The 18,610-nt window shown below is 42.6% G+C and overlaps 1 protein-coding gene across 1 annotated transcript in view; it reads right to left on the reverse strand.

Moving 5' to 3' along the window:
* Nucleotides 1-18,610, reverse strand: part of TLN2 (talin 2) — a 523,010-nt gene that overhangs the window by 274,114 nt on the left and 230,286 nt on the right. Inside the window, 1 exon segment of the mRNA XM_030188409.1 lies at nucleotides 12,926-13,106. Coding sequence (XP_030044269.1) covers nucleotides 12,926-13,106 — 181 coding nt within the window.

An 18,610-nucleotide genomic window follows, 5' to 3' on the forward strand; every position in this document is an offset into this window, starting at 1 on the left:
ATGTGACTCTGCACTGCGCATAACAGAAAAGGTGTCACACTCACCCGAGAGCCACATCAGAACCAGGGAAAAGCTGTCAGAGGATAGAACACATTCTGCTGTCATGGAGGTGGGTACAGCATTTGAGGCTGGCATAGAGGCTGGAAAACAAAGTTTATAAAAGTGGGAGTTTTTTGGTGGGAGGGGGTTAGTGACTACTGGGGGAGTCAGGGGAGGTCATCCCCGATTCCCTCCAGTGGTCTTCTGGGCATTTGGGGCACTATTTTGGGACTTGTTCGTGAAAAAAAAGGGTCCAAAAAAAGTGATCCAAAATCGCGCTAAAAACACCTTTTTTTTCAATTATCAGCTAAGACGTCCATCTCTCCTCGGCTGATAACCACGCCCCAGTCCCGCCAATCACCAACGCCTCCGACACGCCCCCGTCAACTTTACCCATTTCCAAAACGGATTGTAGTTGGAAAACGCCCAAATCGGCTTTCGATTATACCGATTTCGGCGCCCACGGGGGAGAAAGATGCCCATCTCCTGATTTGGGTCGAAATATAGGGTCTTTCACTTTGATTATGAGCTGGTTTGTATGCCAAACAACTTTGTGTTCTGACTTGATAGTTGTGACAACCCCTGATATTTTAAACAACTTGGAACTTAATTTGTCATTTCATGAAACTGATTATATAATAACCTCTTTAGGCCTGCTCATGAAGCCTGGCATCAAAACTCTGCAACTAATTCTGATAATTGAACAACCCCCTTTGTTTTTAACATTTTTATAAATGATATTATGAAAGAGCTACTAAGGAAGTTATGGTCTTTTGCAGATTTTATGAGTTCATTGGGATCTTATACGGATTCTTTTTTGTATTATAATTTTTCTATGCAAATGCCAATTTAATTCTTGTTCCTATTTCCGGATTTCATGAGGGTCCTAAGTTAATTCTGATTGTATTAATATACATTAATTGGGTATCTAATAATTATTTAAATCTTAATACACATATTAATACACGGATTTAGTGAAGGGAAGTCTTGCCTCACCAATCTAATGCATTTTTTTGAGGGGGTAAGCAAACATGTGGACAATGGGGAGCCGGTTGATATTGTATATCTGGATTTTCAGAAGGCGTTTGACAAAGTGCCGCACGAAAGACTCCTGAAGAAATTGCAGAGTCATGGAATCGGAGGTAGGGTATTATTATGGATTAAGAACTGGTTGAAAGATAGGAAGCAGAGAGTAGGATTGCGTGGCCAGTATTCTCAGTGGAGGAGGGTAGTTAGTGGGGTCCCGCAGGGGTCTGTGCTGGGTCCGTTGCTTTTTAATGTATTTATAAATGACCTAGAGATGGGAATAACTAGTGAGGTAATTAAATTCGCCGATGACACAAAATTATTCAGGGTCGTCAAGTCGCAGGAGGAATGTGAACGATTACAGGAGGACCCTTGCGAGACTGGCAGATTGGGCGTGCAAGTGGCAGATGAAGTTCAATGTTGACAAGTGCAAAGTGATGCATGTGGGTAAGAGGAACCCGAATTATAGCTACGTCTTGCAAGGTTCCGCGTTAGGAGTTACGGATCAAGAAAGGGATCTGGGTGTCGTCGTCGATGATACGCTGAAACCTTCTGCTCAGTGTGCTGCTGCGGCTAGGAAAGCGAATAGAATGTTGGGTGTTATTAGGAAGGGTATGGAGTCCAGGTGTGCGGATGTTATAATGCCGTTGTAAAGCTCCATGGTGCGACCGCACCTGGAGTATTGTGTTCAGTACTGGTCTCCGTATCTCAAAAAAGATATAGTAGAATTGGAAAAGGTACAGCGAAGGGCGACGAAAATGATAGTGGGGATGGGACGACTTTCCTATGAAGAGAGGCTGAGAAGGCTAGGGCTTTTTAGCTTGGAGAAGAGACGGCTGAGGGGAGATATGATAGAAGTGTATAAAATAATGAGTGGAATGGATCGGGTGGATGTGAAGCGGACTGTTCACCGCTATCCAAAAATACTAGGACTAGAGGGCATGAGTTGAAGCTACAGTGTGGTAAATTTAAAACGAATCGGAGAAAATTTTTCTTCACCCAACGTGTAATTAGACTCTGGAATTCGTTGCCGGGAGAACGTGGTACGGGCGGTTAGCTTGACGGAGTTTAAAAAGGGGTTAGATAGATTCCTAAAGGACAAGTCCATAGACCGCTATTAATGGACTTGGAAAAATTCCGCATTTTTAGGTATAACTTGTCTGGAATGTTTTTACGTTTGGGGAGCGTGCCAGGTGCCCTTGACCTGGATTGGCCACTGTCGGTGACAGGATGCTGGGCTAGATGGACCTTTGGTCTTTCCCAGTATGGCACTACTTATGTACTTTATTGGATATGCCTAAAACCATTTATCTAAATTCAGGAGAGACACTTAATTTTGATACATCTTCAAGGGTATTGGGTGTAAACTTGTTACATAATTGAATATGGATCATCAGTGTTGGTATCCGATAGACTTTTTCGTCTATTGAACACCAATACTGATAGAGAGTACTAGCTCTGTATCTCAGGAAGATTTTTTCAAATATACAGAGATATATCTGACAATATTTGAGCTGCTTTGGATTATTTTTACAAAATATCTTTCCCGTCATTACTGCGACCCCTGACGTAGGTGCGGTAGCACCAAAACACGGCCCGTGTCGGGTCTTCCATGAACAACTGTGTTTACCTAAAGTTGATAATAAAAGAATTGTGCCCCCTTTTTTTTTTTAAGGCCCTTGGTGCTTTTTTTCTTTGATTGACCACTAACTTTAGGACCATATGATTTCTGGAAGTGAACCTTCCTTCTTCACCACTCTCCAGTCGTGCCTTATGGGTGGCAACATTTTAAATCTGGTCCTGGTCTTACTCTTCTGTCTCCTGCAGGTGCCAAACATTTTTGTAGTAACATGCTCTGATCTATAACCCAAGCAAAGTCTTCCATAATGCATGACTCCTCTAGCTGATCAACAGTCAATTCCATGTTCTGTGTTTCACCACGTGTATCTAATTCATTGCAGTATTTCCACTTTCGGCATATGGTGTTTTCACCTGCCAGTTCTTGTTCAAAAATAATTCAAACATTTCCAGGTGGTCTCACACTTCATTAAGCCAACAACAAGGTGTTTGTTAACAACAACATGCATTTTTCCATCCTCATCTACACTTACATTCATGTGAGCTTTAGGTGATTGTTTAAGCACTCCTGTTGCAAATAAGTTTTTCCTTGATTTTAGACAGCTAGCAGCTGCAGTCTGGATTCTTCTGGCTGTCATGATTGACCTGTTTTATTTGCAATTGCTCTCCTCGTGTCTGATAAAACTTCTCAAGCAGACATATATAGATTACTCAATTGTGTGGTATACAGGCTTTTTATTTCACAACTGTAGCTATTCTGCAGTTTAAAGTCTAGCTTCCCTACTAGATATTTCAGATTTTTAAGGTATGTGTCAGATCATTGTTGGTTACATAGTAACATGGAGGGGAATAATCAAACATCGCCGGCGAAATACATGGCCGGCGATGTATTTTGGCGGCGCCACAAACAGCTGGCCAGACCCGTATTTTCGAAAAAGATGGCCGGCTATATTTTATTTCGATAATACGGTTCGGGCCAGCCAAATGCATTGGATTTGGCCGGGGTTTGAGATGGCCGGATTTGTTTTTTAGCGATAATGGAAAGTTATGTCGGCCATCTCAAACCCCAGCCAAATTCAAGGCATTTGGCCGTGGGAGAAGCCAGCATTTTTAGTGCACTGGCCCCCCTGACATTCCAGGACACCAACCGGGCTCCCTAGGGGTCACTGCGGTGGACTTCAGAAAAGCTCCCATGTGCATAGCTCCGTTACTTTGGGAGCTGAGCCCCCCAAACCCCCCCCCCCCCAAAACCCACTACCCACAAATGTACTGCACCCACTAAAACTGCTCCAGGGACCTGCATACAGCCTCTAGGACTTATTGCTGCTGTATAACTTTGGCACACCAGTTCACACCTGAAGACTAATCTCTCTGAAAAAGTCCTTTCTTGAAATAACCACGTTTACTCACAGTTAACTGCAGATCAGAGGTTGTGCCCCACTGGCAAAGAGTCCCCTGGTACTAAGATTAGCAGTAGGTCAGAGCTTGCACAATGGTGTACAATGCCCTCTTTCAGCACCATTCAAGGTAAGAACTACGTTCTCTGACGTGGGTAACACAGGAAAGGGATCTAAAACTGTCTTACAAAAATGGCCACTACCGCATGGACTACAACAGGAAACAAAACAGGGCACACTCTGACCCAGTAAGCTTGGGGAAAAGCAGAGCCTACCAACTACCAATACCTATACCCACCACAATGCATTGCTGATGTGACTCTGCAGTGCAAACAACAGAAAAGGTGCCACACTCACCCCAGAGCCACATCACAAGCAGGCAAAGGCTGTCGGAGGACAGAACACATTCTGCTGTCATGGAGGTGGGTACGGCATTGAGGCTGGCTTAGAGGGAGTACGGGGAGGTCATCCCCGATTCCTTCCGTTGGTCATGTGGTCAGTTCGGCCACCTTTTTGAAGCTTGGACCTGAAAAAAAAGGGACTAAGTATAAGCTGCCAAATGCTCTTCATCGCCGGGTTTTTTTTCCATTATGGGCTAAAGCCGGCCATTTCGTAACCCTGCCCATGCCCGCCCATGTCCCGCCTTCGCGTCGCTGCCAACACGCCCCCTTGAACTTTTGATGGCTCTGCAACGGAAAAGTGGCGATGGTGTCAAAATAGAAGCTTTCGATTATACCGATTTGGCCGCTTTTGCGAGATCGACGGCCATCTTCCGATTTGTGTCGGAAGATGGCAGGCGATCACTTTTGAAAATGAGCTGGATAGTAACATAGTAGATGACGGCAGAAAAAGACCTGCATGGTCCATCCAGTCTGCCCAACAAGATAAACTCATATGTGCTACTTTTTGTGTATACCCTACCTTGATTTGTACCTGTCCTCTTCAGGGCACAGACCGTATAAGTCTGCCCAGCACTATCCCCCGCCTCCCACCACCGGCTCTGCCACCCAATCTCAGCTAAGCTCCTGAGGATCCATTCCTTCTGACAGGATTCCTTTATGTTATCCCACGCATGTTTGAATTCAGTTACTGTTTTCTTTTCCACCACCTCCCGTGGAGGGCATTCCAAGCATCCACTACTCTCTCCGTGAAAAAATACTTCCTGACATTTTTCTTGAGTCTGCCCCCCTTCAATCTCATATCATGTCCTCTTGTTCTACCGCCTTCACATCTCCGGAAAAGGTTCATTTTCGAAATAATACCTTTCAAATATTTGAACATCTGTATCATATCACCCCTGTTTCTCCTTTCCTCCAGAGTATACATGTTTAAGTCAGCAAGTCTCTCCTCATATGTCTTGTAACGCAAATCCCATACCATTCTCGTAGCTTTTCTTTGCACCGCTTCAATTCTTTTTACATCCTTAGCAAGGTACGGCCTCCAAAACTGAACACAATACTCCAGGTGGGGCCTCACCAATGACTTATACAGGGGCATCAACACCTCCTTTCTTCTGCTGGTCACACCTCTCTCTATACAGCCTAACAACCTTCTAGCTACTGCCACCGGCCTTGTCACATTGTTTCGTCGTCTTAGATCCTCAGATACTACCACCACCAAGATCCCTCTCCCCGTCCGTAGCTATCAGACTCTCACCGCCTAACACATACGTCTCCTGAGGATTTCTATTCCCTAAGTGCATCACTTTGCATTTCTTCGCATTGAATTTTAATTGCCAAACTTTAGACCATTCTTCTAGCTTCCTCAGATCCTTTTTCATGTTTTCCACTCCCTCCCGGGTGTCCACTCTGTTACAGATCTTAGTATCATCCGCAAATAGGCAAACTTTACCTTCTAACCCTTCGGCAATGTCACTCACAAATATAATGAACAGGATCGGTCCCAGCACCGATCCTTGAGGCACTCCACTACTCACTTTCCCTTTTCCCCGAGCGAATTCCATTCACCACCCACCCTCTGGCATCTGTCCGTCAACCAGTTCCTAATCCAGTTCACGCACTTCGGGTCCTATCTTCAGCCCATCCAGTTTATTTAAGAGCCTCCTGTGGGGAACCGTGTCAAAAGCTTTGCTGAAATCTAAGTAGATTACGTCTATAGCTCATCCCTGATTCAATTCTCCTGTCACCCAATCAAGAATTCAATGAGATTCATTTGGCACGATTTCCCTTTGGTAAACCATGTTGTCCTGGGATCTTGCAACTTATTGTATTCCAGGAAATTCATTATCCTTTCCTTCAGCATCGGTTCCATTGCTTTTCCAATAACCGAAGTGAGGCTTACCGGCCTGTAGTATCCAGCTTCTTCCCTATCACCACTTTTGTGAAGAGGGAGCACATCCGCCGTTCTCCAATCCCTCGGAACCTCTCCCGTCTGCAAGGATATATTAAACAAATCTTTAAGAGGACCCGCCAGAACCTCTCTGAACTCCCTCAATATCCTGGGGTGGATCCCGTCCGGTCCCATGGCTTTGTCCACCTTTAGCTTTCAAGTTGTTCATACACACTCTCTTCCGTGAACGGTGCTCTATCACTTCATTCTCACCTTTCTACTTTTTCCAGTCCTTGCGGTCCTTCTCCAGGATTTTCTTCGGTGGAAAACAGAACAAAGTATCTATTTAGTAAATTGCTTTTTCTTCATCATTATCCACATAGCGGTTCGCAGTATCTTTTTAGTTTCAAAATTCCCTTTTAGTCATTCTCCTTTCACTAATATACCTGAAGAAATTTTTGTCACCCCTTCTTACATTTCTATCATTTGTTCTTCCACTTGCGCTTTCGCCAGACGTATCTCTCTCTTGGCTTCTTTCAGTTTCATCCGGTATTCCTCCCCATGTTCCTTTTCTTGAGTTTTTTTCTGTATTCTGGAACGCCAACTCTTTAGCCTTATTTCTCAGCCACTTGCTTGGAGAACCATATCTGTTTCCTTTTTCTCTTGCTTTTATTACTTTCCTTACATAAAGGTTTGTGGCCCTATTTATAGCTTCTTTCAGCCTGGACCACTGCCCTTCCACTTCTCGTACTTCCTACCAGCCCATCATCTCCTTTCCCCAGGTATTCCCCCATATTACTAAAGTCAGCACGCTTGAAATCCAGGACTTTGAGTTTTGAGTGGCCGCTCTCCACTTTAGCTGTTATATCAATCCAAACTGTTTGATGGTCACTGCTGCCCAGGTGGGCACCCACTTGGATATTTGACACACTATCCCCATTTGTGAGCACCAGATCCAGCGTCGCTCCCTCCCTCGTGGGTTCCGTCACCATTTGTCTGAGCAAAACACTTTGGAAAGCATCCACGATCTCTCTACTTCTTTCCGATTCCGTAGATGGAACCTTCCAACCTACATCCGCCAGATTGAAATCTCCCAGCAACAGCACCTCTCTTCTTGTTTCCCAACTTTTGAATATCTGCGATCAGGTCTTTATCTAATTCCTCCAATTGTGTCGGAGGTCTGTAGACAACACCCACGTGGACAGAGGTTCTATCATCTCTTTTTAAGGTGATCCATATCGCTTCTTCCTTTCCCCAGGTCCCTGTCATTTCGGTCGCTGTGATTATCATTTTTCCAACATATCCAACTTCTTTGGAGCTTCAATTTCCTCATTAGGGCATTGGATTTTAGGCTGTGTCAATATTTAGTTGAATCCATTCTCCCTTCCATTTGCATAATATTTCCTGTACCACTGGCTACCATACAACTACCCTATGCTTAACAGTTGGTAAGGTGTGCTTTTCTTCAAATGTGTCACTCATTTTCTCCAAATATACCTTGTGCAGTTGTGACCAAGAAGTTCAATTTTCATTTCACAACTCCAAAGCATTTTATTCCAAGTTTCATGTTTAATGTTTCTTTTGCATTCTTTAGATTGAGAAGAAGCCATAGAAAAAGATTTTCTCTGACAGGGACAGTGGCAGTGATCTGGGCCCCAGGGCAATAATGATCATGGGTTCCTAATCTATCCAACATATATTACTGGTTAGGGTTCCCCCTACTGTTATGGACCCTCAGGCACTGCCCTACTGACAGACTTGTCAGTCCGTCCTTGTCTTCTGATGACTCTCCCATGCAGATCAGTTTGTGGAGTGGCAGAATAGCCTAGTGGTTAGTGCAGCGGCCTGTGAGCCCAGGGAACCAAGTTTGATTCCCAATGCAGCTCCTTGTGACTCTGGGCAAGTCATTTAAGCCTCCATTGCCCCGTTTTGATTGTAAGTATATCAAAACCCACCCCCTTTCCTTAAACAATATTGTTTTGTGGACAACTAATCTAGCATCAGTTAACTTTTCAGCAGGTCATCTGCAATGATCTCTGGATTCTACTGCAGGCCTGATAAGAGATTTTTCCTAGTTTTCCAAGTTTTGCCTTGACTTCTATTTCTTAGCATTGTTTCTGACAGTTGCAATTGCTAATACCTCCCTATTTTGTAAGAGTGAATTATCTTCATTTTCTGATGCTCAGAAAGCTTCTCAGAGTAGTCCTTAGTTCTTGAAAGTAGACAGAACTACAGTCGCAAGGTTAGAAGTGTCAGAGTATTTGTTCAACTGTAGAATTGTCTTCATCTAGCTAACTGAAGGCATAATGAATCAATTTTTAGATTCTTAACAATTTCTTAAAGTCACAATGAATGCACCTTTACAATATGCAAATACATATGCCTTAAAATATGCAGAAAGATGTGATGTTTAACTTTGTAGCACAGATATCTGGATTTTCAAAAGGCATTTGACAAAGTACCTCATGAAAGACTCCAGAGGAAATTGGAAAGTCATGGGAAAGGAGGTAGTGTCCTATTATGGATTAGAAACTGGTTAAAACATAAAAAACAGACAGTAAGGTTAAATGGTCAGTATTCTCAATGGAGAAGGGTAGATAATGGGGTTCCCCAGGGGTCTGTGCTGGGACCGTTGTTTTTTAACATATTTATAAACGATCTAGAGATGGGAGTAACTAGTGAGGTAATTACATTTGCTGACGACACAAAGTTATTCAAAGTTGTTAAATCACAAAAGGATTGTGAAAAATTACAAGAGGACCTTGCGAGACTGGGAGACTCGGCATCTAAATGGCAGATGACGTTTAATGTGAGCAAGCTCTGCTCAGTGTGCGGCGGCGCCGGCTAAGAAAGTAAATAGAATGTTAGGTATTATTATGAAAGGAATGGAAAACAAAAATGAAGATGTTATAATGCCTTTGTATCGCTCCATGGTGCAACTGCATCTCGAATATTTTATTCAATTCTGGTCACCTCATCTCAAAAAAGATATAGTGGAATTAGAAAAGGTACAGAGAAGGGCGACAAAAATGATAAAGGGGATGGGATGACTTCCCTCTGAGGAAAGGCTAAAGCAGTCAGGGCTCTTCAGTTTGGAGAAAAGACGGCTGAGGGAAGGTAAGATAGAGGTCTATAAAATAATGAGTGGAGTTGAATGGGTAGACTTGAATCGCTTGTTTAATCTTTCCAAAAATATTAGGACTAGGGGGCATGCAATGAAGCTACAAAGTAAATTTAAAATGAATCGGAGAAAATATCTCTTCACTCAACCTGTAATTAAATTCTGGAATTTATTGCCAGAGAATATAGTAAAAGCAGTTAGCTTAATGTGGTTTAAAAAAGGTTTGAATGGCTTCCTAAATGAAAGTCCATAGATAATTATTAAAATGGATTTGGGGAAAATCCACTGCTTATTCTAGAATAAGCAGCATAAAATGTACTGTACTGTTTTGGGATCTTGCCAGGTACTTGTGACCTGGATTTGCCACTGCTGGAAACAGGACACTGGGCTTGATGGATCTTTGGTCCATCCCAGTATGGCAATACTTATGTACTTATATGAGGTTCTGTTAGCTTCTATTTATTCAGGGATTCATTCAAATATACAATTTTATCAGGTGCCAAAACACTTTGCACACAATGAAAACTTGGGGTTGGTTGTATTTTTCAGGTGAGCACTATTCTGTTTTAGGAAACTTATCCTCCTTATTCTGCTACCAAATAAGAATTTCTCAATTACTTAGCTGGTCCCTAAGGACTGGACATTTTCTAGTTTTTTTTTCTTACATTTTCATTGAATCAATACATTGGTATCTTATAACACTTTCCACTACAACCTCCTAGTAACTACAACCTGGAGAGACACTGTAGCTTTCTTTGCCAATTTTCCACCAACTTGCTTTCAACGGAAGGATTCAAATAGGAGACAGATCCCAGTACAGATGCATGGTTAGGTACACGAGTGTCCTTTGAGCCATGGATTTGCCTTGCATTTTCATGAAAACCACCTCTTTGCCATTACTGCTCTGTTTTGATATTTGATTTAACCTCAGCATTTGACCTCATTGGACATTCGCTGTTATTACGAATGTTAAGAGACTGAGATCATGGCCCTAGTATTAGAATGATTTCTAGACTCTACTGGTCAAAAAGCCCTTAAAGTCAAAATGAAGAGGGGACTATCTAATCCGTGGCAAATGGTTAGCGGTGTTTGACAAAGCTCTTTAGCACCAATCCTATTTAACATCTATATGAGATCACTATGTAAAGTTCTAGCTAACCGAGATGTATATTACTATAATTATGTTGGCAATATTACACTCCTTATTTCATTGACTTCTACCACCGTTGATTGCTCTGTTTTTTTATACCATAGTAGAAAAATGGGTATCATCTCATATTTTGGAATTGAATAAGGAGAAAATGAAGATTTTTTGGTTAGGTAAATATAATTCAGAACAGTTAGGCAGAGAGCTAGAGAGATATTAGTGACTATTGTTTTACTTATAAGAAATCTCTGAAGGTGCTAGGAATATATTTTGAATATATTTCAGTGGAACTTCAGGTTAACATGCCATTATAAAGTGTCCTTTGGAAGTTGAGACGTCTTTGTAGGATTAGATATATTCAACGAGAAGAGTCCTTTATTTTGTGTCAAGTTGACTAGTGTAACAGCCTATAGATGGGTTGTGCTCAAAAACATTTTTTGAAGTTACAAACTCTTCAAAATTCTTCGGCTAGGTTGTTATTCAATGTATATAAATTTGAGAAAGCTGCTCCTTTGTTATCTAAACTGGTTGCCTGTAGAATAATGTTTTTTAATTTAGCTGCCTGGTTTTAACATATTTCAGGGTCAAGCACCACTTCTCAGCCAGTTAATATTTTTTCCCAGTTATTCTAAGAGGCTGCAACAGGGTACAAGTCTGTTGTTACATTCCCAAATGCAAGCAGTGTTGATTCAAAATGCTTACCATTTGAAGTCAGATCTCAGCATGATTATATAAGTAAAAAAAAAATTGGATAAAATGGTGTGGTAGCCTCTGTTAGTCCACTTTTGAGTGTAATAAATAGAAATAAAACAAAAGAAGATTATATTTTTTGTACTGGATTAACTTAATACATTAGTTGACTAGCTTTCGATGGCGTTACGTTCCTATTCTACTCTTCCTCAAATGAAACATATATTATTCAATGCAAAACATGCGATGAAGAATGCTATATTGGGGGCGGGGGGGACAGACCAGATACTAAAGATGAGAATAAACTTACAAGGCACCACATTAAACACTACAAAGCTAATCAGGGTCACATCTCTGTGGGAGAACTCTTCGCAAGACCAGAATACTACATCAGTGAGTTTATGGTCAGAATAATAAAAAGGGAAGTTTTAAAACAATCAGGGAATGTTATAAGACCTTTTAAGTTAAATAATGAAATATTTCGACACCCACTAGACAGGAAATCTAGATCTTTAAATCCTAACATATTATAGACTATACTGCTTTGTCACCCTCTGATCACCCACCCAGACCTCTCCCTATGAGACTGTCATTGGAATGCTTTTTTATTTCACTGATATATACTGATAGTTTGCTATCTTTTGCTCATTTCTGACCTGAAGGTGGTACTGCCTTCAAAATTAGTAAACTAATGTATTGAGTTAATCCAGTAAAAAAGGTTATCTTATTTTCTTTTGTTTTATTTCTATTACCAAACAAAATTGGAAATTTATCCATTTAAGAAATTCTTTGCCTCATGAATGAGTTTAATTGCTGCAATTATGATGGCATATCCTAGAAAAATTTAACTAATTCTTTCATAATCCGCAAAACCTAAAGTGGTAATTTGCAGAATGTACGTGTTATTTGTATTTGTTATTAATATTGTTCATTGAACTGTAAAATATAACACCACAATTGTATCTATATTCTTTTTATAGCACTACAGCATGGATCAGCAAACAATCTAAGAAGGGGAAACATGTTAACACCTTTAATTTTCATTAAAGGCAAAATAGATACACATACACACATTACAGTTTGGTAAAAAAAAAAAAGGGGACCTATGTTCTCTGACTCCCTTTCTCTGCTAAGCACTTACTAAACTGACATCTTAATCAGGGGCAGTCTTCTAAGTGCCTTTCTGAGGTTAGCTGCCCTGCCACTGGATGTCGCACTCCTGTATGGCCACATCATTATTCTGAGACAGCCAATCAACGTGCCATTGGGTGTGCAGAAGGAAGAATCCTCCAGGCCTGCAAGGTGCTTCTTTGGAGAGCTTCCCTATTCGCCTCACTGACCCAGCTACAGTGTGAGTCAGCTGTCCAAATGCCTAGAACAGTGGTTCCCAAACCTGGTCCTGAAGGCACCCCAGCCGGACAGGTTTTCAGGATATACACAATGAATACTCATGAGAGAGATTTGCATGCATGGAGGCAGTGCACACAAATCTCTCTCGTGAATATTTATTGTGGATATCCTGAAAACCTGACTGGCCGGGGTGCCTCCAGGACCAGGTTTGGGAACCACAGGCCTAGAGGTAGCTGGTAGGTTAGATCTGTCACTGAACCTAATAAGTTTTCCCAAGCCATTTCTCACCAGTGGGGGCATGTGGCCCCTGTGCATTTGCCCAACCATGACTTGTTGCTGGGGGGAAGGCATACTGCCCATATTGAAGGTCTCAGGTCCACTGGAACCAGAGCGCATGATAGCAGGAAGGGCCACAGAACCATGCTCCACTTTCCCGGTTCGATTGAATTGTTGCTGCAGGATGGTAGATCTATAGAGAAGGCAAGAAAAGCCACAGAGATGAGTTGTGTATGAAAAACAGAAATGAGAATTAAAATATAACAAAATATACATATGCATGCACGTATTATATATATATATATATATATATATATATATATATATATTTCTTTTTGTGTGTTTTGTTTTCAAGTGGTCTCTTCTTTCTTTTCAATTTTAGGAATGATTTGTAACATTCACTTTTCATAACCTGCTCAAACAATCTTCATAACAACCTGCCATGGAGAGAAATATGGTAACAGGATTAATGAGCAACAAAGCCTGTGAGGTTCTACTGCTCAGTCACAAAAGGAAGATTTTAACTGAAAGACTAACATATACTTTACTGTGATGTATCATGAAAGAACAAGGAAGTATTACAGCATCAATTATTCTTCCACTTAAAACTTTGTAGTGAGACTCATTGTAAATCTGCCTTGAACTGTACATATTCAACTGATCTAAATAAGCACTAAACCTTTTACAAATGATGTGAGTTATTTTAAATCATAGCACTGCTCTGCAGAAGCACACCTTGCTTCTTGATAACCAGCATTAGTCCAACGTAAACATGTGCAAATATTCTTGCTAAAGGGTTCATCCACACAGTTTATGATGAGACAATATACAACTTTTCAACCATTAGCCAAGAACAACCCTATCACTAGGCTCATGGAAGACCTCGAGAGAGAGCAGCAGCTCAGCATTGGCACAGCTAACGAGACAGCGATAGAGAAAGCAGCACTTTAAAGACACTCTGAGCAGCAGTTAGGTGGCCAGCCTTTGAACCTCACATGCACTCACATTCTCAAGGCTTGCTGCATCCTACCCCCTCTGACAGGAAGTTTGTATTGGAGGTGGTGGGACAGAGCAGGTATGAAGCTCAAAGACCTGCTGCTGCTGCACTTGGGCTTAGTTTATGGCATGCAAAGAGCACACGTGGAGCTCAAAGACCCATTGCTGCACCTGGGTGTAGTTTACGGCAGGCGAAGAGCATGCGTGGCTTTCAAAGGCCCGTTGCTGCACTTGGGTGTAAGTTGCAGTAGCAGCCACGGGTATAGGGAGAAGACGGAGGTAGGGTTGTGGCTATGAGGGAAGAGGGGGAGATGGAGATGTAAATGACTTATCTGACTTAAAACAGCATCTCAAGGTCAACAATACATCAAATACTCATGTTCATACTGAGATAATACTTTCTGAGCTATATTTTTTGGCATTATCTTTCCTACATAACAATGTATTGCTATTGAGACAGACATGGGGATGCCACTGCTTGCCCTGGGCTTGGTAGCATGGAAGGTTGCCACTATTTGGGTTTCTGCCAGGTACTTGTGTCCTGGATTGGCCAAATTGCGTTAGATGGATCATTGTTCTGACCCATTATGGCTATTTGTATGTTATTGTGTGCATGTAACCTGTTCCAGATGTCTTCAAGATTTAATTCCCAACATAGTAAATTCCATTTGATTTAAGAATGTCCCAGTAATTAATTACTACTAATCCTGTATAGAAGAATACCTCAACTCTTGTAATCTGTCTATAAGCACAAGTACCAGCAACCCCGTATTTTCATGTAAAAAAATAAAACCAAATACCAACATATACTCTACTGCTAGCTGCTAGGTAACTCAGAGAGTAGGAGGCAGGCTAGAAGCAGAATCTGTAGGGATAAAATGCCTATGACCAGCTTAGAAATGCAAATGTGGTCCATGTCAGTTTACAGATGGTGGTAGATTTCATTGCAAAGTAAAACACAATATGACACATTTCTTCCTCCATTCTTAGACTTTTTTTTTTTTTTTAATCATTTATTTATAATTTTTTTTTCATTTTACAAGGATTGCTTGCAAAACAGTAAAACAGAGATGATTGTACATTAAAACAATATTAGAAGAAAACAATCTCAACAAGATAAATGGATTTTATACAATCTTTCTCTTTCTTAGACCACAAAATAAATAGGGAGAGTGAAACAAGACAAGGAGATCAATTTAAACAACTAACAGCAAACAAAGAAAATGTGGTATTAACCCGATTATCCCCAATTATTATTTATCTAAATCATTATTCCACATTGATCATCTGGTTGGTTTCTTCAAGACCATAACGGTGCATAGTCCGTCAATTTCATTGGAAACATACTTATTGTCCAATATTAGTGAAAGTAATACACCTGATTTCATTTTTTTTCCCTTTTAAAACCAGAAATTGTTTAACAATACAAACCCTTGAATCTCCAATCCAATTCCCGCTGATTAAAGTAATCCCAGTTTCACAGGCTTCACTCCTTTTGAATTAATATATTAAGAGGAATCATTTCAGAGGAAAAAAACATTAGGAGTCATACCCGGAACTCTGGGAAAACAACAATCTCGATATTAATCATCTGTAACAATATTCATTTTGTTCAAATTTTTCTGGTCTTTTATCATTTTCAAATCTTAACCGTTTCCTACTTCAGTAGAACTTCATTTGCTGTATATTCTCAAAGGATTCGATTAGATTATCCATGTGGCTCATTAACAAGACTATATCTGAAGCAAAGTCATTCTCTACCACCGTCAGGTCCTGGAGCATCCTCCAGATGACATTCAATGCAACCTCCACGGGAGCCAAAAACTCCAAGCTGATAACTCTTAAGGGTTTAGGAGTAGCACCGCCGACACGGGTTCAGCTGTAAACGACTTCCGTTTCAGCATACACTCCTGACTCACTCCTCCACTCCTTTGGGCATGGTGGTTAAATGATTTTTGAGCGATGAAGTTGTTTCCAGGTCCAAGAGCATCGACGCTCCTTCGTCGGCGCTAATCAAAGGACTCATCAACCCAGTCATCTATGGGCAGCTCGTCACACAGCGGTCCCACACTTGCTGCACAGGGGACAAAACGCTGGTCATCGGCGGCTGACCCCCCCATTGTCCCCTTCCTCTGTTAAGGCAACTGCAATGCAGAGAGGAAATTTCAAGTGAACAAAAACTGAACTTCAGAGGACAGCTGGGCCGTTGAGTGTACGAGCTTCAGGTCACCATCTTTCCCCTCTCCCTAATTTGGGACACTCTTTGTCTGGTTTCTCCTCAGAGGCCTGTCTGATATGGGTAACCCTTCAGCATAGCCCTCTGAGTCATTGAAACACGGAAGCCCCTCCACCATTTACAAGGTGGTGTCCCTTCGGAGGGGTCCATTCTTAGACTTGAGTGTGGGCATATGCGTGGACATGGGCATGTGTGTACTAATGGAATGACATGTATTCTATTTCCAAGGGGAAGGTTTTGCTATTTATCTCCCATCTTCACCCTCCACTTCCAAATCCAGTATCTCCCCCCCCCCCCCAACCGCCCAGCATGTCTCCCTCCCTCCTGGGTCCTCCAAACGTACCTTGCCTGCCGGCAGCAGCAGCAGAGATTTAAGACAGGCTACCTTTGGCCAGCATCAGGGCCTTCCTTCTACTACATCTTGGCTGTGCAGAAACAGGAAGTTGCCTCACAGATGGTGGGATGTGGTAGAGGGAAGTCCCTGATATTGGCTCGAGGCAGCCTGCCTTAATTGCATTGCTGCAGAGATCAAGCAAAGTCTGGGGGGTTGAGAGAGATGTTGGACCCGTGGGTTGGGAGAGAGAGACAGAAAGAGAGAGACTGGACTAAAGTAAGGGGAGAGAACAGGAGAGATGCTGGACCTGAGAAGGGGGAACAGAAGGGAAGAGAGGGGGGCTGAAGGATGAGGTACAACAGAGGAAGAGAGATGTTGGTCCCATGGAAGGAGATATGATGGATCACGAGGGGGAAGAGAGAGGGAGCAATGCTGGACCTGGAGCTTGGGAGGCTGCGGGAGGAAGGGAAGAGAGGGGGAGGAACAGGGCATAGAGAAGAGATGCTGGGTATGGTATAAACATAGGGACAGGCACACAGAGTGGCAATGCTGTTCACAAGGGGAAGGATAGGGACAGAAAAGCAATGCTGGACAGGGCATGATAGGGATACAGAGGGAAGTTAGAAACAGAGAAAATGATGGCAGATAAAGGCCATATTACCTAATCAGTCTGCTCATCTATATCATCTGCTCTTCCTCCCCCTAAGAGAGGTTCCACATGCTTGTCCCATGCTTTCTTGAATTCAGATATAGTCCTAGTCTCCACTACCTCCACTGGGAGGTCATTAAGCAAACAAAAGATGAGAGCATGAGGGTGCACTGCCTGCATAGGAGATGGAACCAGAGCCAGCACACTGGGTACTTCATTGACTTTTATGCTACCAATTTTGAACTTGATGCCTAGAATTAAAAACAGCGTGAAACAGAAAATCTGTCGTTATGTCCTCTAGATCAGTGGTTCTCAAACTTTTTAAGACTGTAGCACACTTGGAAATGCAAATTTCTGTCGCTGTGTTAGCAAATGATACATACCTGTAGCAGGTGTTCTCCGAGGACAGCAGGCTGATTGTTCTCACGACTGGGTGACGTCCACGGCAGCCCCCACCAACCGGAAGAAAACTTCACGGGCGGTCCCATACGCAGGGCACGCCCACCGCACATGCGCGGCCGTCTTCCCGCCCATGCGCGACCGTTCCCGCTCAGTTGAATGACAAGCAAAAGAATGAGAAAACGCAACTCCAAAGGGGAGGAGGAAGGGTAGGTGAGAACAATCAGCCTGCTGTCCTCGGAGAACACCTGCTACAGGTATGTATCATTCGCTTTCTCCGAGGACAAGCAGGCTACTTGTTCTCACGACTGGGGTATCCCTAGCTCTCAGGCTCACTTAAAACAAGAACCCAGGTCAATTGAACCTCTAACGGCGAGGGCATAACAGAAATTGACCTACGAAGAACAACTAACTGAGAGTGCAGCCTGAACAGAATAAATCGGGTCCTGGAGGGTGGAGTTGGATTCAAACCCCAAACAGATTCTGCAGCACAGACTGCCCGAACTGACTGTCGCGTTGGGTATCCTGCTGGAGGCAGTAATGTGATGTGAATGTGTGGACAGATGACCACATCGCAGCCTTGCAAATCTCTTCAATAGTGGCTGACTTTAAGTGGGCCACTGACGCTGCCATGGCTCTAACACTATGAGCCGTGACATGACCCTCAAGAGTCAGCCCAGCCTGGGTGTAAGTGAAGGAAATGCAATCTGCTAGCCAATTGGAGATGGTGCGTTTCCCGACAGCGACCCCATTCCTATTGGGGTCGAAAGAAATAAACAATTGGGCGGACTGTCTGTGGGGCTGTGTCCGCTCCAGATAGAAGGCCATCACTCGCTTGCAGTCCAATGTGTGCAACTGACGTTCAGCAGGGCGGGTATGCGGTCTGGGAAAGAATGTTGGCAAGACAATTGACTGGTTAAGATGGAACTCCGACACCACCTTTGGCAGGAACTTAGGGTGAGTGCGGAGTACTACTCTGTTATGATGAAATTTGGTATAAGGAGCATGAGCTACCAGGGCCTGCAGCTCACTGACTCTACGAGCTGAAGTAACTGCCACCAAGAAAATGACCTTCCAGGTCAA

This window comes from Microcaecilia unicolor, chromosome 1, assembly GCF_901765095.1.
Source record: "Microcaecilia unicolor chromosome 1, aMicUni1.1, whole genome shotgun sequence".
In the NCBI taxonomy this organism is placed as follows: domain Eukaryota; kingdom Metazoa; phylum Chordata; class Amphibia; order Gymnophiona; family Siphonopidae; genus Microcaecilia; species Microcaecilia unicolor.